The sequence below is a fragment of the Rhynchophorus ferrugineus genome, unplaced genomic scaffold, assembly GCF_030347505.1.
Source record: "Rhynchophorus ferrugineus isolate W39M unplaced genomic scaffold, kcgeb_rfMv2 rfM9, whole genome shotgun sequence".
Classification (NCBI taxonomy): Eukaryota; Metazoa; Arthropoda; class Insecta; order Coleoptera; family Curculionidae; genus Rhynchophorus; species Rhynchophorus ferrugineus.
This window is the reverse complement of record NW_027472588.1, coordinates 5,043,552-5,069,033: the sequence shown is the minus strand read 5'-3', so window position 1 is coordinate 5,069,033 and position 25,482 is coordinate 5,043,552. Positions and strand designations below refer to the sequence as shown.

General features: G+C 31.4%; 1 protein-coding gene across 3 annotated transcripts in view; it reads left to right on the top strand.

Moving 5' to 3' along the window:
- Positions 1-25,482, top strand: part of LOC143201942 (adenylate cyclase type 6) — a 294,077-nt gene that overhangs the window by 192,344 nt on the left and 76,251 nt on the right. For all 3 annotated transcript variants that reach the window (XM_076413160.1, XM_076413158.1, XM_076413159.1), the window contains 4 exons: positions 9,404-9,561; positions 18,018-18,212; positions 23,689-23,914; positions 23,981-24,072. In XM_076413160.1, the coding sequence (XP_076269275.1) occupies positions 9,404-9,561; positions 18,018-18,212; positions 23,689-23,914; positions 23,981-24,072 (671 nt within the window). The remainder of the gene's footprint in view (positions 1-9,403; positions 9,562-18,017; positions 18,213-23,688; positions 23,915-23,980; positions 24,073-25,482) is intronic.

The following is a 25,482-nucleotide window of genomic DNA, read 5'->3' as shown; positions in this document are numbered from 1 at the left end:
GTTGATGCTTTTATTCACATACGGAGCACCAAGGATAGGATTTTCCAAAGAGGTGTGTATCGTATCGGATTCTGAAATATTATCTTGAGCGTTTTCAGGGATATTTGATTCATTGGAGTTTTGCGATTTCTCTTGAATATTTGAATTACTGTAGGGTGGTCTAATTTGTATGTCTGAAATGATCTTGATCTTAGGCTTATCTTTTATCGATATCATTGGTTCTTCCAAATTACATACAAGTATGTCAATGCTTATATTTTTGAATATGTATTCTATCATGGATTTTACTTTTTTCCAATCTAGATGGTCAAGGCCACATCCTAATCTTGGGATGGCTAATTTTCGAATGTGATTTTCTTTTATATGTTCGCTCATAAGGACTAATGTTTTCCATAGAAGTTCGTACGTTGGTTTGTCTTCCGATTTTCGTTTTGTAATTAGATAATATATGTTACGGGATTCTTTTTGATCTGGCCATATAAGTATTTCTCCTTCTTTGGCCTTTTTCTCTAATAGTTCCTTCTGATTTTTATATTTGTGCTTAAATATGCACGCTATTCCTTTGTTCATTCGAAGGTCAGCTGCAACACAGTGCGCTAATGAGTAATCTGTTGATTGTTCGAAGAGATTTCCTTTAATTTCTCGAATTTTTCCCGAGTATTCTATATTCATCCAGTTTTTGTTCCAAATTTCATATTCACTATTATTATTGTTTATCTTTTTTGGTTTCTCAAAGACTGGTATTTGTTCTTGCGTTTCGAAAAAGTGTTTTACTCGATCAAGCCATAGGTATTGATCTTCAGTATTTACATCTGGTCTATCACTTATTTCTGAGATATGAGTTAAAGGAGGTTTGGGTATTTCTACAGGATGTATTTCAATTGAATGTTTAAGAGGAGGACGGGAAAGAGCGTCAGCGTTTAGATTTTGCTTTCCTTTTTTATAATGTATGGTAAAGTCGAATTCTTGGAGTTTCAATCTCCATCGTACTAATTTTGAGTTAGGTTCTTTAATAGAAAATAGCCATTGAAGAGGTTTGTGATCAGTTACTATTGAGAATTTTCTACCGAAAAGATAAGGGCGGAAGTATTTGGTTGCCCAAACTATGGCTAATAGTTCTTTCTCTATAGTGGAGTAATTGCATTCCGTAGTGCTTAAGGTTCGACTAGCGTATGCAATAGGTAAATCGTTTCCAATTGTGCCTTGAGATAATACAGCACCGATAGCAAAGTTCGAAGCATCTGTTGTTAAGATAAAGGGTTTTTGAAAATCTGGGTGTTGAAGAATAGGATCATTCATGAGGATATTCTTACATGTTTCGAATGCTTCTATAAAAGCTCTATCGTGATTAACTTTGGAGTTTTTCTTTAAACATTGTGTGAGAGGCTTTGTGATTTTTGCAAAGTTCTTAATAAATTTTCGATAGTATCCTATTAATCCGAGGAAAGATTTTATTTCTTTAGGAGTTTTCGGGATTTCAAAATTTTTTATTGCGGATACCTTTTTAGGATTTGGTTTAATTCCTTCTGGAGTAATTACATGTCCAAGAAATTCTACTGATTTCTTTAAAAATTCAGATTTGTCTAACTGTATTTTTAGATTATAGGAGGTTAAGCGATCGAAGACTTTTCTTAAAGATTCCAAATGTTCTTGTAGGGAAGTTGAGAAGATAATTATGTCGTCCATGTATACTAAACATATTTTTCCTTGTAGACCACGTAATACGTTATCCATTGTACGCTGGAAAGTAGCGGGTGCGTTTTTTAGACCAAATGGCATTCGTAAATATTCGTAGTGACCATGTTCTACGTTAAAAGCAGTTTTTTGAATTGATTCTGGGTCCATTTCGATTTGGTGAAAACCGCTAGCAAGATCTAAAGTTGTAAAATATTGTGCTCGTCCTAACTTATCGAGAATGTCGGAAATGTTCGGGATGGGGTATCGATCGTCGATGGTCTTTTCGTTAAGTTTTCTGTAATCAATTACTAAGCGCCATTTTCTTTGTCCTGACGCGTCTAGTTTTTTGGGCACTATCCATACGGGAGAACTCCAAGGTGAGCTCGATGGTTGTATAATTTTATTTTCAAGCATTTCTGCGATTTGTTTTTCTATTTCATTCTTATGGACATAGGGATATCTGTATGTCTTGACATGCACTGGAATTTCGTCAGTGGTTTTGATCTTATGTTTTACTTCGTTCGTGAATGTCAGTTTATCTCCAGTTTTATGTAAAACGTGACGGTACTTTTGTAATAATTTGAATAGACTGTTTTGTTCTTCGTGGTTTAAATGAGAATGTCTAATTAGTTCCTTTAAATTTAATTTGTCGCTAATTTCGTTTGATTTATAATAATTATTATTAGTTCCAATATCAAAGTTATAAATGTCGAAGTTATCTTCGTTAAATGGACTCATTTGGGGATGTTCTGTTATCGAGTAACTAATTATTTGATGTTTATTAGTTGAATTTTTAATATCTACGCAGAAAGAGTTATTTTTAATTGTTACGATAGTGGGTTGAATGGTTAGTTGGTCAGTTTTATATTCATGGATATACCAAGAAGATTCTTCAGGAAGATTGGTGAACAATCTTATGTTCTTTATTGTATTAGGAGGAATTTCTACAATGAATGTACTGAAGTCTTCGCGAAAATAGAATGGTATTCTGAGATAGTCATTATATAATAGGTTTTCTTCTAGATTAATATTTAGGTTTAATCTTTTGAGGTCTTTGATTCCTAATATTCCATCAAAGTAATCGTGGAAAGAATATAATACGAAATTTACTGATTGGGATATTCCTAAACTAAGAAATAGAGGAATTCTGGCTTTTGAAAATGCTTTTTGACTGCCTGTACAAGTGTGGAGTGTTGTTATATGAGGTTTGATTGTTTCTGGGAAATAATGTTCGGCTATAGAAGGTCTAAGCAGAGAGGCATGAGAACCTGTGTCAATTAATAATTTTAAATCTAAATTTGGGATATAGATATAAGGAAGTTGGTTGACTTGAAAAGTATTTAATTGGAGACATGATTTTCCGAAGCTTGTGAACAAAAATTTTCGTTATCTTCTAATTCGGGGGGAAAGTTTACGTAGTAATTTTGTTCTTCTTCATTTGGATATAAAAATTCTGGATTTTGGTCATCATAAGGGAAAGGATAATCATTAGGTGGATCATTCATTTCAGAGTCGTTTGATTCTGAGGATGACTCTGGTAAGTTTCTTTCGACGTGAGTTAATTCTTCTATCTTAAATCTTTGTTGACCTGGAGGGTATTGATTTTTGAAATGATTTTGATTGGTATTAAAATGTTGTGGTTGGTTTCGATATTGACGTTGAAAGTTTGATTGTTGGGGTTGTCGTGGAGTTATACTAACACCTGACATGGGTTTTGGATATTGACTTTTAACGTGAGGAGTTTGAGTTTTTTGGAAGTTTTTGCCAAATGTTGCATAGGCTGGGGGAAAGTATGTTTTAACCGGTAGTGGTCTAATGGGTATTGGTTGACTAGGGAATTGATTTTTTGGATATGTTGTCAAATTTTGTTTAAGGAACAAGTTACGTTTTAAATTGATGTTTTGATTTTTTGACTCAAAATTCTGTGTAAAATTATTCTTAAATCTGTCTTGACTTGACAATATTTCGTAATTAGTAATAATATCAATCGCGGAATCTAAATTTTGCGGATTTTGTACGATCAATAAAGTTCTTAACTCGTTCGATATATTAGCAAGTAAATTTTGTGTAGCTGTTAATTCGTTTTGTTTGATTAAGATGTTTCGTGCTTCTAAGTTTTGTACTTCTGTACAAATCTTAGTATTAATTTGGGTATTAATGGATTTCAATCTTTGAATATAATCTAAGCATGGTTCGTTTTTGTTTCTCACCAAGAAGATGAGCTGTTGTTGTAAATTACATCTAGTGATTGGGTCACTGAATTTTTGTTGAAGAGCAATTTTAATTTGATCCCAAGAAATTAGATCGGGACGTGTAAGTATGAAATCTTCAGCTTCACCAATTATTTTTGATTTGATTGCTAACAGCACATATTCTTGTTGGGATTGATCATTTGTATAATATCGAGCATAAAATGTGTCTATTTGGTTAATAAAGCTATCTAATTTAGATGAAGTTCCGTCGAATGTTTTCAATAACTGAACTGTTGATCTTAATGATTCTGCCATATCGGTATCAAAAAAGTTAATTAGGTGTGAATAAATATTTTCTAAACTTTCGTCGGAGCTTTCTCTGTTTCTGTTTCTAATAGTTGGGTATGTTATTCCCTCTAATTTTTTCGTAAATCTTTTCATACAACTAGTTTATAAAAATAATGAAATTACAATATACATATATGGAATGCACCAATAGGATATAACTTAGCTTGGTAAGTTATCCTTGGATTTCCTTTTACAATATTTGTTATATAAAAATAGTATATAAATATCAATGAAATTATATGGAATGCACCAATGGGATACAACTTTTATTGAATAAGTTGTCCTTGGATTTCCTTTTTTACAATAATTGTTATATAAATCGTATATAAATATCAATGAAATTATATGGAATGCACCAATGGGATACAACTTTTATTGAATAAGTTGTCCTTGGATTTCCTTTTTTACAATAATTGTTATATAAATCGTATATAAATATCAATGAAATTATATGGAATGCACCAATGGGATACAACTTTTAATGAATAAGTTGTCCTTGGATTTCCTTTTTTACAATAATTGTTATATAAATAGTATATAAATATCAAGATTTTCAATTCAATAATTATTATTCTTCTTGTTTCTTAATTAATCAGGATTATACCAATAAGTGACTTACAGTAATGTATTCGTCTCTGGATTGCTCCTGATGTCGTAATAGTAGAAGCCGTCTGCGAGGAGAATTCACTTCTCGACTGGTCTGCTATACGCCTTGGACACTAGCTACGCCAAGTTGTCCTGGTTCCTTATGCTAACTGCTAATGGTTGGGATTCTTTGTCCAGTTCCAAAGCAGGAGTCCGCCTTCCAATTGAAGTAACAACGTTGAGTGGTGGTTCTTTCTTCTTAATTGTAGATACAAACGGTGATCACAATTCACAGCGAACTATATGATATTCCGGAAGTATCCTACCGACTGCGCCAATTAAGTTTGAAACTCAGAATGTCTTTAAAAAAAACAAACTTTATTTCAAAAATAATAATGAAGAGGTTTACAACAATTGTTACAATACAATACAATGATTAAGATTACAATAAGCGAGACTTATTATGCTTAAACACGTACAGTACAAACGGATAGGCGAGACTGAAATCTAGGCATTCTGCCTTTACATTTATAGTAAAATTATGCTGTGTTAGCTATTCTTAAGTCTAAAGGTTAGTAAGTTGTTTGGGTGGACATAAATGACCATATAACTCTATGCTGATACTAAATTAAATACACTACAGAAAAAATATGAACGTTGTATATAAAAACATAGCGGCCCACTCCGACTTTGCACGGGCATAAAATATATATGCCTATGTCACTCAATGAAAACATGATTAAAATCGGTCCAGTATTTTTGGTTCATTCATTACTGCCCTTGGCCTGCACGCATTAAATTTGGAGTAAAACAATTCCTCTTCCCCTATACTTACTATGAAGATTTCCTGCTATCTTTGGAATATCTAAATTCATACAATTTTTATTACATTACACATTTTTAAACGCAAATTTTAAATTTGTAATATCTCCGAAAATATTTGTTTAATTTACATGCTGTAAGGAACCATATTGATCTATATTAATTGCACACTGTATTTAAGGTACTTAATTCGATAAGGATTAATGCCGTATTGCTTAAAATAGCTTCGTAAATAAGCCATTTTCTCACGTAGAAAGTAAACAATAAAAATGGTTAATGTGGGTTATCCCTAAAAGGTAAATATATTCCATCGCGGACTTTTTTGTAGACCTTTTTATGGTGTACAATACTGTAGTACATTAATTTGATCTAACTCGTAGGGTCAGGCAGCGTTTTTGCTAATTGCTAAATAAGCCTAAAAATAAGTTAATTTACTACATCACGTTAGAAACCTCTAAAATTAGCAATGTTGCTTTAGTATATTATGCATGTGTTCTACATATAAACCTTCCTCTTGAATCACTCTATCTATTGAAAAACACAGCATCAAAATCCGTTGCGTAGTTTTAAGGATTTAAGCGCACATAGGGATATAGGGACAGAAAAGGCGACTTCGTTTTATACTATGTAGTGATATAAACTTGTAATATTAAATGAAGTAATATATATTCGCATTTTAATTAAAACCCTAATAAAATAACCAACACAACTATATTTTTTACAATATAGAAATTATATGTAAATAATGTAGTTATAATCACTAAACGAACTATTGACTCAAAACTGAATCGATAAAGGAAATAACTAAAATAATTGATAAAAAGCTCAAAGAATAAATTGTTATTTATACAGTTTAAATTATTTACTATTTAATATTAGTAATTTATGATTTATTCCAATTGTCCCACGTGTTCCATCTAAGCAAATTATGTAGTTATTTTCATTTTATCTGCATATTTCCATTACGTTTTCTAATTTTTAAGTTTTTTCTTTAATATTACTTTTTTCACCTAAAATACGCATGAAAAACAATATATCGAATAATAAAATCAACCTTTTTTGATGAACGAATTAGTGATTATTTTTGATTTGTTAACATTTTTGTGTCATGTCTAAATATGTTTTGAAAATGGGATTGATTAAAGGAATATGAGACTCGAGAGTATTCAAAATATTACAGAGAACCGAAAGTGAAGTAATTCGGATCAGGCATCAGGTTGGATCAGACGTGTGATTGTTCCTTGGCTTTGTTTATATCTGTTTAGATTTTCTGTTACTGCTACATAAACGAGAACTTGGTGCAGAATCAATTAATACTAAATTGTATATATTTTAAATCGTCTAACGCAGATGCAATATATTTTTTACACAACAGTTACAACAACTACGGTTTAATAGCTTCAGGTCTCTTGATTTTCTATTGCATATTAATCAAGATGAAACTGGGTTTTGAACGGCAGTATCAAAAAGTAAATAAAACATATCTATAACTGAGGATGGAGCAAAGTTTGCGTCGGTAAATAGGTTGTTGTCGATACAGAATAGTGTAACTGCATTACCTATATTAGCGACATTTTGATTGATTGTATTGATTAATAAATCTACCAGTATGCTGATTTTTTAGACGACTTTGATTTTTTTTGCCCTATCCAGTGGTTGTAATTTATGATTACTGTGAGGTGGCAAAGTGAGTTGGAGGATGTTATGGTATCTGCAACACAAGGTAGCTTATAGGCTTATAGGGCTTGAATAATTATCGATTTTCAATTTTCAAACACAGGATTAACGACAATTGGTGAAGTATCCGTTTTAATGAATCCCGAATCAGATGTCATGGCAATACGTTTCCTTAAAGTACCCTCATCGATACCAACAATTTCTGCTGATTTTGCGTTTTGATTTCCCTTGTTCAATCAACTTTTTGTCTCTATTAATTTGCTCCTGAATACGAACTTTCTGATCGATACAATTTTCTATATATTTGCAAGGCGTTTTCATTCTAGATGGCAACAAAATACTTAGATTTTATTTTACTTTGATGGGGTATACTTAAACCCGCCAATAAAATGCGCCAATTTTCATATAATATAGTGACTAATTTCTTTTATCCCCGGTCACTTCCTAAGGCCTTTACCGTTCAAATGAATTTCTAGCAAATAAATAACAAAATTGTACAAAACAATATTGTGGCACAAGAATTCTTGCGATATATTTGCCTAGGGTCAATTACAAAGTAAATACAAGCAGTTGTCACCTACATCCCTTGCTACTGCTGCATATAGTACACCCACATAACTCCAGATGAAGTAAAATAGAAGAAAATTTTAATAAATATTAGTAAAAGCAGAGAAATATAAATTGTACATTAATCAGAGCCACTCCTAATCAGAATCACTGAGACTACAGAGGAATGATACCCTAAGAGGAAACTAAGATAACATATATAACGACAGGAAATGAGGAAAAGGTGCTCAAAGACTCTAAAAGCACTGAATATAAGAAATCACTCTATATCTCTGCAATTTTTCTGGAAAATAAAACGGTTTATTGATAGATTTCATTTCATATTACACATTTTAACTTAATAATTTATTTATCTTGTGGGTGGAAAGGGTAACAACCAAAAATGAGCACATGTAAAAGGAAATATTAACATGAACAAACTTTTTTATATCAAGTAAATTTGATACAAATACGATAAATTCGTTGGCTTTTTTTTCCACGTGCGAAAGGACTGTTTTCATTTTTCTTCGGGCAATAACGCGATATTGGAAAATATCCGAACGCTACATTGAGGAAAAAAAAACGAACATATGAAAAATGATACAACTGGAAATGTTTTTACCCTTACACGATTGGCAAAAGAGCCAAGAACGTGTAATAAACGATCCAGTTTTGTATTTTTTGTCGTCCGCAGCCAGAAATGTTAAGATATTCCGTGAAACTGATAGCAAGAAATGGATATTTTACCACGTTGACATGGAAAGTACAATGAGCAATGACAAGATACCAGAAGAGTTGGACTGTATGGTGATATGATGTTTTCTTTTCCTTATATTAACTAATAAAAATAACACTGTTTTAGTTGACACAATATTGCAAAATTCTTATATAAAACACAAAATTATATTTTACAAAATTAAGTTAACTACGTTTTATAATTTATATATTGACTACAATAATTAAACTTATAGAAATCTGATTGGTAGTCATAATTTTACCGGCTATGATTTACATTTACTAATATTTTCATAAACTACAGTCAATACTCTAAACTTTTACAGTATCGCCAGTTTTATATGTATTTTAGAATAATAGTTAGTTTTTTGTCTAACCACTTGTCAGCAAGACATTTATCAACAAACTATATGAATATATAAAAAAAATTAGAAAGTTCATGGCTGGTGTGTTTTTGAAAAGTATAATTCTGTAATTAACTAACCGGTCTGGTATAGTGCTCTCGACACCACTACAAACCAGATTAAGAAAGCCATTCTTTACTCCAAAATGATCGATGGTGTAAACATGTCCAGACTGTTTCGCAAAATCCAACTTTAACTTGTTGTTTCGTGCTTTTATAGCCTTAAAAAGTTGATTTATCATTTGTCATATTTACCCCTTTTTGTTCTTATTAGGGTTTACGAGTTTCAGTCAAGTTTTGTTTAACCACAAAGTTTTGCTTCTATTTATCTGAAAAATAGAGTAGATATAGAGTTCTGTTTTTTGTTACGTAATTTATAATTTTGAGATTAATTGCTACGAAATGTAAATTATTGCAGGTACTGGTACTACCACACCTCTATCGACTCCTTCATCAACAGCCAATACCAGTCCGTTTCCAGGTGGAGGGGGCGATCATACAAGGAAGAGCAATTGGCAAGTGATTGAGCATTACGGATCCAAAGACAAAAGTAGTCTCTCTTCAAGCCTTATAGCGGTACGTAATATTTGTAATTGCTCATTGAATAAGTATTGTCAGAGACAAGGTATTTTAAAATCATTTATGAGAAGAAATTATTTTAGATTCTAATATAAAGATAGCCTCATTCAAAAGATACCATTTTAGAATTAGTATATGCCGCCACTATAACGCAAATCATTTACAAAATTGGCTTACTCAAGTTTTCTAATATTTATATTTACCGTAATAGTTAAGCCTTTAAACCTATCTGATTGGTATTCATCATTTTATTCGCTATTTTACACACTTACTAATATTTTATAAGATACTGTTCCCATATATATTTTGTAATAAGATCCAAATTCAAATATTTCATTAAAGGATTTATGCTAGTAGTTCTTGATACGAGTTCTTTGTCCAAACAATGACGTGTTGTGTAATATCCATTTGTAACCGGACATAAACATATAACTACCGATCAGCAAGCATTTTTGATTGAGGAGTATATGATATTGAAGTTTAAAGTTTAACTTATTTAACTTTTCTAATAGAAAAAATTGTTTTGCTTTATTCTGTACTATGGCATTTTCGAAAGGTTACAGTTCATGGAACATTAAAGACATAGAAATAACGGTATTCGCTTACTCTGTAAGATGGTACTATTTTAAAATGAATTTATTCTGTCGCTGTAACGCCATACCAACATATTGCAAAATTAACTTATCTAGGCTTTGCAATTCTTATATTTCCAATAATAATTAAACCTTTTGACATATCTGATTCGTATTCATAATTTTATTCGGTATTATTCGACACACTAATATTCATAATTCATAATCTAATATTAATATTATAAAATTTTGGTCTACTTATAAAGTCCATCTAGTGATTGTTTAATATACATAATAAATATATTATGTGTTGTTATTACCTTGCTGGGTATAGCTTCACTGAATAATTATAATTTGACATATGTGATGGGCATTCACAATATTATTTGCTATAATAAATACTTACTAATATTTTTATAAGATACTGTTAGTAATCTAAAATATTAGAATATCTAGAGATTCAGTTCATTTTTACAATAATAGGGATGTAAACAGTGATGTACGTGTTATGTGATGTCTATTACATGTCACATATAAAAATGTATGACTATCCTTAATAACATCGTTAGGCACTCTTGATGTAAAAGTATATATATATCTACTATTCTCTCTTTTATTCTATCTATGTATTCTCTTTGCTTACGAGATATTTAGATTTTTGGAGTTATTTATATTATTAGCTCCCGATGTTATTTAATGCTTGCTGAACAGCTAAGAAAAATTGTTCTTGCTTAAGGACTTACATTAATTAATATCTTTTTAGAGACTTAGAAGTTCCCAAGTGAGACATGTGAGATAATATAAAGTAATACATTTGTAGAAATTTTGTTATTATATTCTCCGTTTTAATATACAAATATGTATTGCCTCATTTATTATTCCATACTTATGTTTTTGAATTTATTGAAATGCCTCTTAAAAAGATTCGTGAGTGTTATATGTGGTGTTATTTGTATATATTTTAATATGTTTTAATATAGAGACATATGTTATTTCGATTAATGTTATATAGATAAAATACAATTCTGATCTTATATTGAAAATACTGCGAATATATTTTTTGTAACATATTTTTTAATTTACCCTATTATGATATAAACATGATTAATTAAATCAATTTCGATCACAGGGTGATCACTAGTAACAACTAAACCTTTAGACATATGTGATTGGCTATCTAATGATAATTTTGGTACTCATAATTTTATTCGCTATGATGCACACTTTCTAATATTTTTATAAATAATTATTAATAGAATAATCTACCTTTTTTATATGTATTACAACATTTTATATGCATTATGAGATGTGTATTATATATATATATATATATATATATATATATATATATATATATATTATTGTTGTCTTGATAGAACGTATTACACTGAACAGAATGCAAATGAGTTCTTTCAAACCCTCCCGCGTGGAAAACGTCTCAATACCATCAGAGTAAACCCATTTCAGACATCAAACGAGACATAAATTCCCCCTCCGCGCCGTCGAATCTCGGGCCATGGGAGCCGCGAATTCGCGGGTTGTTGTTCCCATAATTTTATGCATGGATCGCGTGCCGATCCGGGCCGAACGAGCCCGTTCCGCGGTCGTTCCCGACGATAATGCCTCGGATACGATTGCACAAAACAAATGGCTTTGTTTCGACGGTTGCATACGGAACGGGCAGCTGGGCGATAGCGTGTTCCGATTCGGGTTCAATGGTGTGGTCGTTTTCATTTTGGACTGAACTCGATATCAGATCGGGTGCAATGACATTATTGTTGGCGATTTTCAGACAGTTTGTTATTTTATGCACGATATAGTTTACAGCGACAGTGGCAAAGTTGTCCATGAATATTTCCGCATTTTGTATGGCTTTTCCGAAGTAGTAAAACTTTCTCAGAGTTTATATATAATAAGGAGATGATGGACGATGATAGCTTGGTTCGATATATCTTTTTACTTGCTAAGTATTTACAAAATCTTAAAGCTACAACTAAATGTTATTCCCAAAATCGTTGTTACGTTAAGTTCTTCGAAAATGTCATCATTCTTTTGACTATGGTTACATAAACAAGCAGGAATCTCCACAGTTATTTATCACACCACAGTCTCGTCGACCCTCATTTCATAAAAATGAATATCAAAGATTCTAGTTCCTCAATAATTATGTTGCGGATGAAATCGGAGTTATCGATGATGCCTAACTCCTAATCTACCTCAATTTAGCTGTTCAATGGACAAAAAGTTTCAATGGATTCGAACCCAGATTTCAGGATATTTTAAAGACTTTTCTATTGATTATTTACATGCTTAATTGATCATTATAATGCTACAAACTCATCGGACGTTCGCTAATGACATAAATGTATTTACTGATGCAGTTTTTGAGGTTACTAGCATTCTTCATGATAAAGTTCGTGCTACAGAGATACTATAATATCAGCAAATGATGGATTGTGTTTTTCGTTTATCTTGGCTCATAGACAGAGGCAGACTAAAATGGTTTGGACATATCTGTCCTATGAAAAGTGAACTATTCCGACGTTTAGTAAAGAATGTTCGATGTCATGTACTACCAAGAGCAACGTATTCGTTAAAAAATAGATACCCCTACAAGATTTTAGTGATCTTGCAAACGAAAAATCAAATTTGAATGATCAGTTTTAACCAATTTCGCTTCAAATTGGTTTACCACCATCATTATAGGCCAGATGACTAATATTAAGTCTCCATTATCTACCAACAGTTTCTAAATTTCAAAAGAAAGCCACACGGAAGGAATTTTGATCAAAATGAAGAAATGGTTCACGAAGAATAGTGAAAAAAAGTTCGAATAGTCAAAAGTGGATTATATACGAAAAAGTACGTGGTAGAAACTACAACACATTAGTTGCTGAAGCATGCAATAAAAACGAAATTACTTGTTCCCCAAATCATTATCCTTAAATTAATTCATTGTCCTAAAATAATAAAATATATATTTTCTTGCTTTAAGAGTCTTGCTATGATCGTAAAAGTTAACTATCGACCCAACTATAGTTGCTAACCCGCGCAGTTAATATTTAAACAACTGTTCGTATAGGGTTCGGACGCTGACCGCATGTAATTCGAATAATACTTGACCAGAAACAAGAAACAATACATGTCGAAGCATGACGCCGAAATCGCCACAGGCTCCGCCGTAGGTCAATCCCTTTTGGTCTGAAACCCACGACCCATCGTCAGTCTTGCTCCAATTAAATGCGATTTAATATTTAATCGAGTGTGGTCAAAGGGTTTTTCGGGTCGGACTAGCTGGCCCAGCAGGATTACGATGCTTTGTCCGGCGGCCCTCAAACGGTCCATATACGCGCATTCATCGATTATAAAATTCGGTTTATTATTGGTTTATAGTGTGTTATTAATTTTATTCATTCACGATTTGTTAAAGCTGAAGTGAAGTAGAAAATATGTTAAGATTTCATTCATTTATGACTAGTGATGTATTATATACACTAGAATAAAAGCACTAATTTAAAAATAGTATGTTATTCAAACTTGTTTTCACAATATTTTCAAAATAAGATCTGGAATGTATTTGCTACATAATTATAATAATAAATGTTTGTATATATACTATATACTATCTCAAGAACAAATACTCACTAACATATTTTATTGAATGCATTTAATCTTTTTTGTCTTACTTTTATGTTACGAACATAACTATGAAACATTAAATTATATAATACATGTTTGTATATCAAAACAAGAAATATGTGGATAGAACAATTTTAAAATTGATATTTAACTTTAAAATGTATATTAAACTAGCGACCCGCCCCGGCTTCGCACGGGTGCAATGCTGATACTAAATTAAATACACTACAGAAAAAATATGAACGTTGTATATAAAAACATAGCGGCCCGCTCCGACTTTGCACGGGCATAAAATATATATGCCTATGTCACTCAATGAAAACATGATTAAAATCGATCCAGTATTTTTGGTTCATTCATTACTGCCCTTGGCCTGCACGCATTAAATTTGGAGTAAAACAATTCCTCTTCCCCTATACTTACTATGAAGATTTCCCGCTATCTTTGGAATATCTAAATTCATACAATTTTTATTACATTACACATTTTTAAACGCAAATTTTAAATTTGTAATATCTCCGAAAATATTTGTTTAATTTACATGCTGTAAGGAACCATATTGATCTGTATTAATTGCACACTGTATTTAAGGTACTTAATTCGATAAGGATTAATGCCGTATTGCTTAAAATAGCTTCGTAAATAAGCCATTTTCTCACGTAGAAAGTAAACAATAAAAATGGTTAATGTGGGTTATCCCTAAAAGGTAAATATATTCCATCGCGGACTTTTTTGTAGACCTTTTTATGGAGTACAATACTGTAGTACATTAATTTGATCTAACTCGTAGAGTTAGGCAGCGTTTTTGCTAATTGCTAAATAAGCCTAAAAAATAGGTTAATTTACGACATCACGTTAGAAACCTCTAAAATTAGCAATGTTGCCTTAGTATATTATGCATGTATTATACATATAAACCTTCCTCTTGAATCACTCTATCTATTGAAAAAAACCGCATCAAAATCCGTTGCGTAGTTTTAAAGATTTAAGCGCACATAGGGATATAGGGACAGAAAAGGCGACTTTGTTTTATACTATGTAGTGAAGAATAACCAACGCAATGAGGTAATTTAGTTTTTAAAATTTGAAAATATTTATTAAAGGAATGTATTTACAATCCTTAAATTAAGTATTGATTTTTCCAAAACTTAGGTCTATAAAGTATATAATAAAAATACTTGATACAAGGTTCAAAGGATAAAACATCATATAGTCACATATTGCATTAATCATTAAACATCTTAATATTTATCCAAATAATTAAAGATGTACTGTTAATAATTCATATTTTCTTCTATTTATCCTCGGTGATCCATTTATGGAAATTATGTAGTTAGTTTCATTTTAACGTCTGCATTACTACTTCATTTATGTATTCATATAGTTATTATCTTTTATACCTATTTCTCACCTAAGATATATATTAAAAAATCAATAAATACACCAGGCTGATTAAAAGAGTAAATTATTTACCAACATTTTAAAATAAATTTGCATGTGTCTTTGCTTATTTGTTTCAGTCTTCGATCACATCCTTGCAGATGGCTCATCTTTAGTTCGTCTTCTATGTCTTTCATTTATCTATTGATTTCCACTTTGTCATGTTTGTCTGTTTGTCTATAACTGAAAATATTCTATGCAATATTCATTTAACACTTGATGCACTTAATTTGTATTTATTACCTGCAATATTCAGTTAGTGCTTTGTTAGGAAATACATTTACATAAATACTTGAAATTAATCAGGAGTCAATACCACTAAAATTTACAAAAAACCTTAACAACTTCTAGAATTATCTCTATTATAATAATATGCTGTTTCCAGAAAAATATAAATTAATTTTTTCATTATTTAATTAATATATACTAGTCGTTTCCGTCTAACCTACAATTTGTCTTTATGCTAACTTAAATCTAGGTATATAACTAGGAGGACCCATCGGCCCTAACTCAGTCTCTGGTGGGATAATGTTTATACATGTTACTGCTGAATTTTTTAATATATGCACCTCACTACACAACACTACACAAGATCAGATGGTTTGATTCTTTTGGGTCTGTGTCATGTTCTGGTGGTATCCAAAAGTTGCAATATTTCAATATTAGTATGAGAATGGAGTCTTTCCTCATGCCCCCTTGCAATTCTCTTGATTTCTTGACTGACTGTGGGTATCTGAAGGTCTTGATGCAGGTAATTAATCCTATAGTATTTGGGTGCACCTACAATACCTCTCAGGACTTTGTTCTGAAAAATTTGTATTTTATTAATGTTTCTCTTTGCAGAACATCCCCATAATTGAACTCCGTATGTCCATATAGGTTTCAATATTTGCTTATATAATAGCAATTTATTATGTACTGATAATTGTGATTTTCTTCGAATTAGCCAGTACATTTTCCTATATTTCAATTCCAGTTCTTTTCTTTTCTTCTTTATGTGTTCCTTCCAGCGAAGTTTTGCATCCAGATTCATTCCGAGATATTTAGCGTTGTTGCTATATGGAATGATAGTGTTATTTAATATTATTGGTGCTTGTACGGTCTATTTATACATGAACTGCACATGTACAGATTTACATTCATTAATTCTTATTTTCCAAGCTTGTGTCCAATTATTTATATTGTCACTTGCCTGTTGTAATTTTCGTGAGGCTATAATCGCAGTATCATCAGCAAATATAGCCATCGTGATATTTTCCATTAGTGGTATATCACAAATGTAAAGTAGATAAAGCATTGGTCCCAGTACACTTACTTGTGGTACACCTGCTTTAGCTTCTTTTATTGTAGAGTAAGCTTCTCTATGCATTTTCTGTAGTTTATGAAGAAGGCCTTCATGCCAAACCTTATCGAAGGCTTGTATATAAATTAATAACAGCCTTAAGTAATAACAATTTTTCTTTCTTTCTTTATTTTCCTTGAGCAGACACCAAGTTAAATTAGAAGCTGATTTCGAGCACTGGCCTTCCTTTTCCATATGTTTTCAAATGTAACAAAGCAAATACTCACTTAATTTTAATGAAAAATATCTGTTACATTATTTTATAAATATGTGCGATCCTAGTACGTTATTGTCGACGAGCTAAACTCTTAACCCGCTCGGCTACCCGCAGGATTTGTTTATACAGTTTGTGTCACCGATTTGATAGCAATTTCCGGTTGCTTGATTTGGGTGTTTTTATTTTCTTGGAATATATTTATTTGTAGCGTATACTAGATAAAAATGTTAGGCCTAAATATTATTTCTCGATATAAGCTTTAACTGTGCCAAATGTTGCACCTCGTTTTCTTCAAAAAAGGGAGGAATACTTTTCCCTAAGCTGATTCATATATAGATAAATGCAATTTCATTTAAAATCAAAAAATTTAAATCGAAAGAGCTTGAAGCTTTTGGAATTATTTACCAACTGCACTCGAAACATAATGAAAATAAAGTATCCCAAAGTAAATATAACAGCTAATATCGAAGTAACTTTTATTATATTCGAACTTCGATATTAAATCGATTCTTTTGATACAAAATGATCGAGTGGACTGATTAAAAAGAGATTAACATCTAAGCTCCTTAGAAGATCGCACAGCCCACCCTCTTGTTCGTAAGTAGCAACGTCCCGGGTCCCCTGATGAGCTTTGCAAACTAATTCTACGCAACTTAAATATTTATCGAATTACGTTTAGTTTTGCTTTTTAATTAAATTGTACAGGGAAAATATTTATTCCCGTAAAAGTAAACCCTAGACCAGACAGGGAGGGGTGGAAATTAATTAAAACGTAAAAGGTAAAGTACAAATTGATTTAATCGAACATATAGGCGATAGCAACCAGTCATAATATTCACGTTAAAAGTTTTTGTTTCGAAATAATTGCCAGCGAATTTGATCTGTAACTGTGTGGGGAATATGGAGCAACCTTTAGTTCATTTTAAGATATTAACTGTGTTTTAAAAACTGATGTTTCTTAGTTAAATAATGTTTCGATATACAATATTTTACAAATTACTCTTTGTTTATTATTATCAAGTCATACAATTTTTGCAAGGTAGTGCATAGACAATTTCCCTTTCAGCAATCCATTTTTTTAGTTCAGATACATACATAATTCTGATAAATAACGCGGGTTAAAAGTTAAAAGTCTCGAATTTTGATTCCTAAAATGTTTGGGAAAATCAACAGTCAAATCAAAACAGAAACAAGTACATTGGCCTCAATACTTTTACATAATTAACATAGGTTTTCTTTCCAGGTTGGCAGCATAACCAGATCCCCACCGAAACGAGAGAACGGTTCCGCATCGAACTCTCCTGACCCAGAAAGTCATGAGGTTGAAGCGGAACTATTGGTATCGTCAGCAAGCAGGAAGGAAAATGCCAGCTTTTTCGGAAAACTACTCCGGCTACTTGGAAAACTATGCAGTACACACCAATTTAAGAATGAGCAGGTATTAATCAATTAGTTTCGAATTTAAACAAAGTTATTATAAACCCCATGTTTTTTGTTATTTTCCTATGAAACAATATACAAAGAATTTATATTTATTTAGTTCGCTTAACCATAACTAGAATGCTTCACAGATACATGTATCTTTCACTTGGTTGGCGCAGTGATAAAGGCGACAGGAGGGTCCCCCTACTGTTGCGATAGTCGCGGGTGCAAACCCTGCTGGGGCATGGTCATAAACTTATGTCTGTAATTGTTTAACATTTTCGGTTGTCCTTAGACAAGAGTACAAAATCCGACAAGGAAAATGATCCCAGTCACGCCAGTAATCAGGCTGAGTAAAATGTGTTCTGGGATTATTTCTAAGTTGGTCACTCGACAGTCGGTAGGCTTAATGCCAAGGACCGTGGTTCGAAGCCCACATTAAACTGTAGGTCTAGTCCAGAAGGGAGACTTTAAAACATACAAAAAAGATACATATATTATATTATTAATTATAATTCTAACCACTTCAACACTGTTAAAGTATTACAATACATTTTGCCACGTAATACATAATACAACATAATTGATAGATTGTATAATATAAATTAAAATACATAAAAAAGACAAAAAATGTAGATTTATACAATATAAATAGCGAAAAACGAATAATATTCATTAACGCTTAAAATACCTGGAAAAAAGATTTATTATTAGAGGGGATTTTAATTCAAAACGTATCTACTGACGTTCAGTATTAACCACAACCAATGCCAAAGGGCTAAGATAAGTAATTCAAGAAATGAGCCGTAATTATTACTCAACAGAAAAGCCTACCTATTGGCCTACTGATATTGATAATCCCCGATTTGCTACATTTTTTTATAACAAGAAGAATGTCTCCCAATTTCATACAAATTGAATGGAACATTTAACAACCTCAATGAAACCATTGATTCGGAAAATTTTAGGCTGGACCTCCAATACACCTGAAAACATCAATCTGAAAACCAGTCTTAACACAATACAGCAACTAGAGGAGGAAGGAAGTTGAACACTTTGCGAGGGTTAAGGCAGAAGAAGGTGGTAATAAACTAGGGATCATATAGATAAGGCAATAGTTAATAATAAAATTCAACAGCTTGTGCGAAAAATCCAAAAACTAAAGGAAAATTCAATAGACATGTATATTCAGGAACCATCGAAAGGCAAAGAACTAAATCAAATTATGTTTTGTAATTGTACACTTTAAATATGAATATATAGAGAGATGGAATACTAGTCGAAAAATATAGAAGAAAAAAAGGAATATAAGGTACCGTTAGGTGTGTGTTTAATACAAATGTAGGTAGAAAACAAAGAAAAATTGATATAAAGCGACTTCAAACACATACTATATACTCTTAGATCATAATATCACATGAAAATCGAGAAAAACAAACAATTAACGCGTCGTGCAGAATTTCCCCGCCCCGATCGTTAAGCCGCCCAAACGTAAGCGGCTGAAATTTCATGAGGATGTGGATGAGCCCGCGTCTCCATCTCCCACTCCCCGCGAAAAGGAAAAAATCAACCGAAATTTGGTTAGGATAAAGGGATGAGGGTCCCATTCCAATTCGATTAATATTCAACAGTTTTCTTTCTGCTTTGTTCGGTGCCCGGTAATCTTCGGGCGTAATGGAATCGGACTGGAGGCGTTGCGGAAATATCAAACTGTCACAGATATAATTGGGAAATTTTAAAATCGCCACCGTTTTTATTATAACTTTGTTAGCGACGTCGCGTCGCGAGCTTTTACTCTGGAGATGATAAAAATAAGTTTAATTATTATGCGAACCGGATAAATAAATGACGTATTGAAATACGTCATTCGTTTTGATGAAAATTACACCAGCAACAAGAAAACTAAATGAACAATCCGATCAAACACTTGGGACATTCTTGCAATTGCTTGTGAGGCTTCACTGGCTTCTATTATGAGCTGTTTCGGACCATATTGTCCTGTCAATAAAACAGCCAATGCACGACCTAAAAATGTATAATGCAACGTTGCCACATCAAATTAAAGTTTTGATTTATTTTGACTCTGACGTAACAAAATAGGAATGTAAATAACAGAATGAAATAAAAATAACGTAATCGAATGTAATTTATTTTAAACTACAATTAATTGAACAGCCAAAATAGTTTGTAGATTAGAGTTTTTTTTATTATATGTATATTACATAGAGAGAAAAAAAACCTAACATCAACACACCAGTTTGGATTTGTTAATAAGCATTCAACAATTGATCCAATTGGCCCACAGAATAACAGATGTTACTGAAAAATCCTACGAAAGTAAATAAATATGCTCAGCTATATTCTTAGATGTAGCACAAGCCTTCGATAAGGTTTGGTATGAAGGCCTTGTTTATAAACTACAGAAAATATTACCAAAACAACACACCGAACTACTAAAATCGTACATTACAGCAAGAATGTTTAGAGTTAAACAAGAAGAAGCTTACTGTACAATAAAAGAAGCTAAAGCAGGTGTACCACAAGGAAGTGTACTGGGGCCAATGCTTTATTTACTCTACACTTGTGATATACCACAAATGGAGAATATTACGATGGCTATATTTGCTGATGATACTGCGTTATAGCCTCACGAAAATTACAACAGGCAAGTGACAATATAAATAATTGGACACAAGCTTGGAAAATAAAAATTAACGAAAGTAAATCTGCGTCACTAAGTGATCTGCACTCACCTACAATCAGAGCGTACAAGCAATAATAACATTAAATAATATTATCATTCCATATAGCAACAACGCGAAATATATCGGAATAAATATCGATGCAGAACTTCGCTGGAAGGAACATATAAAGGAGAAAAGAATTCTTGTTGCTAGATTTGTAGTATATGAAAATGTATTGGCTAGTTGGACGAAAATCACAATTATCAATACATCAAATTAAAGATTTAATTTATTTTGACTCTGACATAATAAGATACTAAAGTAAATAAAACTATGAAACAAAAATAACGTTATCAGTTATAATTTATTTTAACATTATAGTAAATCTAATGCATATATTATCCAAGGACAAAAAACTACAATTAAGAATACATATTTACATTGAACTGTTTTTGAATACCATCCATGGTGTTCTGTTACAGGTAGTTTTTTTTTAATTTTTACAATTTATCTTTACAATAACTTATCCAAGTCCTTCATAATAAAACAGCCAATGCAAGACATCAAAATTTATAATGCCGCTTATATTATGCCACAATGTTACCGCATCCAAAAAAAGTTCTGGTATCTCCGTATCGTGATATTTTTCATTTGGGGTAAATCACATGCTTGGAGTAGGTAAAGAATTGGCCTCAATGCACTTGCTTTTGGTACCCTGCTTTAACTCATTTTATTGTAGAGTAGATTGCTCGTGTTTGACTCCAAATATTCTGGCTATAATATAATATTTTAATAGCTCAGTGTGTTGTTTCGGTAAAATTGATCGAAAATTTGTGTTACATCTAAGAATAGAGTTGAACGTACCTTTTTATCTTCGTAGATGATTTCCTTTCATTGTCCGTAATAATTCGATTCAAAAGTAGTTCGATTTCTTTTCGTTTTAACAGTTGTTCACTGTCAATTTAATGTGGAACCCAATTAGGGAGCTTCTGTTGGTCTCCAGAATTATGTTCCAAAATAGATTTATACTTCTATGTTTTTTATCGTTAATTATAAAAAATATATATAGAAAACCCCAAAGATCCACCGCATTCACGCCAGAAACCAGGACCTAACGAGGTCCGTGATCCCAAGCCCATGTTAAGCACAATTCCATTTAGGAGCTACAAATATAACGAAAAGTATTACGAATTATATTAACATACGCAGTTAGTAATACAGAATCAACAACAAAAACAGCTCTAATATAAAAATTGGCTACTAATTTCGCTGAAAATAACGTCACATTCATTCACCGACCATAAAAAAGCGGATAATCTGGTAAAAAATATTTTACGAGTTATTTAATATGAGGCAGATCATATATTACATCAAACCCGGCGCTGCAAAAAATATCGTGTCAATCATTTCGTCGATTAAATAGCTACCCAACAAAGCAAAATATGATTCGAACGGTCGAACTGAGTCGAAAATGTACGCGTTTGCTTAGAGCACAACAGAAAATTGTTTTCAATAATACTCGTAACTTTTATTTGATATATTTCGATCCGATGATCTAGAGGGAATCATTTTTGTTCGATTTTTATTTACCTTCCAAAGCTTTTTATATCTTGTATTTACAGACCGAATTGTATTAGCCCTCATTGGGAATGCACAGTATTTTCATCACTTTATGGGCCTTTAAATCTCTTAAAATCTTAATTAACTCTAAATCAACTATTACTATTTTATGTATTATGGATTCATCAATCTATTCGGGTTTTTATACCGTGAAAATTCGATTTATGTGAACAAAGCAGAACATGATAAAACTAACATTTTAATTCACATAAAGCATTTCATAGAATCAGCCACATTGTGGAAGGTCATAAAGTGATGAAAGAAAGAAAGACATTATAGAAAGGGGGCTTCCAGAATTACCAGATGTAATAAATTTAAACTGAAAATACAAAACAATAATCTACAAGAGGTAGCAAGAATCATAGAGACGATAATCTAGAGAAAACCACTTTTGTTTGGTTTGGATTGTTAGCTTTTTATAGTGTCTTCTCTTACTTTTATATCCTGTATTTATAGATAGAATTGTATTAGCCTTTATTGAGAAAGCACAGTATTTTCATCACTTTATGTGACTTTAAATCAACTATTACTAGTTTATTTATTATGGACTCATCAATCTATTGAGGTTTTTATGCTCTGAAAATTCGATTCATGCGAACAAAGCAGAACAGGATAAAATAAACATTTTAAATCACATAAAGCAGTTAGTAGAATCAGCCACATTGTTGAAGGTCATAAAGTGGTGAAAGAAAGAAAGAAATTACAGAAAGACAGTTTCCAGAATTAACAGATGTAATAAATTTAAACTGAAAAGACAAAACAATAATATAGAAGAGGTAATAAGTATCATAGAGGCGATAATCTAGAGAAAACCACTTTTATTTGGTTATCTTTTTATAGCGTCTTATTCTTTTGTTTTTATATCTTGTATTTATAGATGGAATTGTATTAACCCTTATTGAGAAAGCACAGTATTTTCATCACTTTATGTGACTTTAAATCAACTATTACTATTTTATTTATTATGGATTCATGAATCTATTGGGGTTTTTATACTCTGAAAATTATAAAAATATAAATAATTTAATGCATTGTGGTCGAATTTTGACCACAGTATGATTGTAACGTCATTCCTTCATTAAGGTAGTAAATCTAACGAAAAAATGTTCTCAATCATCTCTTAATCATTCACATTTTAAGAAAAAGAATTAGCATATTTAACAATAAACCATTTTTTTATATTTTCAGGTGGAAATGTTGTACCAAAGATATTTTCTCAAGATGAACCAAAGCAATATGACAAATCTGATATGGCTATTGCTGCTACTGTGCATCGGATTTTTAATACTTGGAGTCCTCGATTTTATCTTGCCGAAACCGTTCGAATCTCACTCCGTGTTCGAAGACTCAAGCCGTATCGACAAGCTTGTCGTCTTAATGTGTACATCAGCTTGTTGTATAGCAATTTATAGCGGTAAGTTTAGTGAGATTGCGTGGACTGTTCTTGAAGAAATTGATGAAAATATCTTGTTTGTTTCAGTTCTACTAACTGTCGTGTCAAAACCTGCAATGAATGAAGTTTATCTGATCATTATATCGTACTTCATCTTAGTAACATTTTTAACCTTAGAGGTAAGAAGTATTTAGTTTTCTAGGTTCTCAAATAACTTTTATTACGTCCACAATATTTCAAGACGGTGTCCATATATTTATATATATATATATATATATATATATATATATATATATATATATATATGTTTAGCGGAGCTCATTCTGTTAAGAGTTCAACAATTATATACAGATTTAGGTTCGAGAGTTGACCGTAACACACCAAAAATATATAGACTCCATACAAGACGAGCTCTGATATATGCGGCAACATCGCGCGAGAATAATTCGGCTCTGTTATTAGTCATAGCTTACATTTGAGTATTAGTTTCATAAAATAACATGGAAGCCTCATAAGAAGCCGATTGTTTTGTATAATTAATTTGTATCATTTCGTATAGAAATAATTGACAAAACCCATTAGGTTGAATTTTATTTTATATCATTTTGAACTTTTTTACAATGTAATTCCATACTTGCACTTTTGAATATAAAAGATTTTATGATATGGTAAATACAAACTGAAAATAAAACAGAAACGACAAGGAATAATCCAGTATAAGAATCAATAAGAATAAACCATTACATACAATAAGTAAATTAATTTTAGAGCATATTTGTTTGAGAAATACTAAAATACAGTTAGGTATCTCGCTTAAATTTTATACCAGAAGTAATCTTTGTTTTCTTCTACTAGATATATTTACAACTAATTAACGACCAACGATTCATTTACATTACTGCAAAAAAATAGATTGTAGTGCTTTTTTTTGAGTGTGCATAATTATATACAAATTATAATTCGTTATTGCCATAATATATTAGGCATACGAAATACACAAAATATATTATTTATACTATCGACTGCACGTATAACTGTACTATAATATTTTATTACTAAAAATATCATATTTTATATTATATATTAATGTTATTATTACTAAATCCTAAGAATTAATTCTGCCGAATCCCTGTATAACCGCATTTGTTTAACCAAAACGAGCTTGTCGATACATTCTTTTTGAACGACAATCCTTTTCCGATTACGAACTAATTTTTTCAACGCATTTCAATCATATTGTTTAAGACAAACAGTAAGTGCCTATAATGCATAGTTATTATGTTTTTTTTCCTTTTCCCTAAATGGTGAATATTAAAATGTCATAATTTGTTATTATTGTTAGCATATTTGTATAACAGAAATATGAACTATACACACAAAATGTAAAACCTCTTAATTGCTTAATTTTTTTTTTATAAATTGGCATTGGTAACTATTTACAATCATGTAACAGAATTAAATTAATAATTCAGAATGGGATTATTGTAAGATAATAATCTACAATATGATTTCTTCGAAACAAGTATGCTTATAAAACTAAGAATATTGCTATTTTTTAACAATTACAATAATATAATTTTTAATAATAA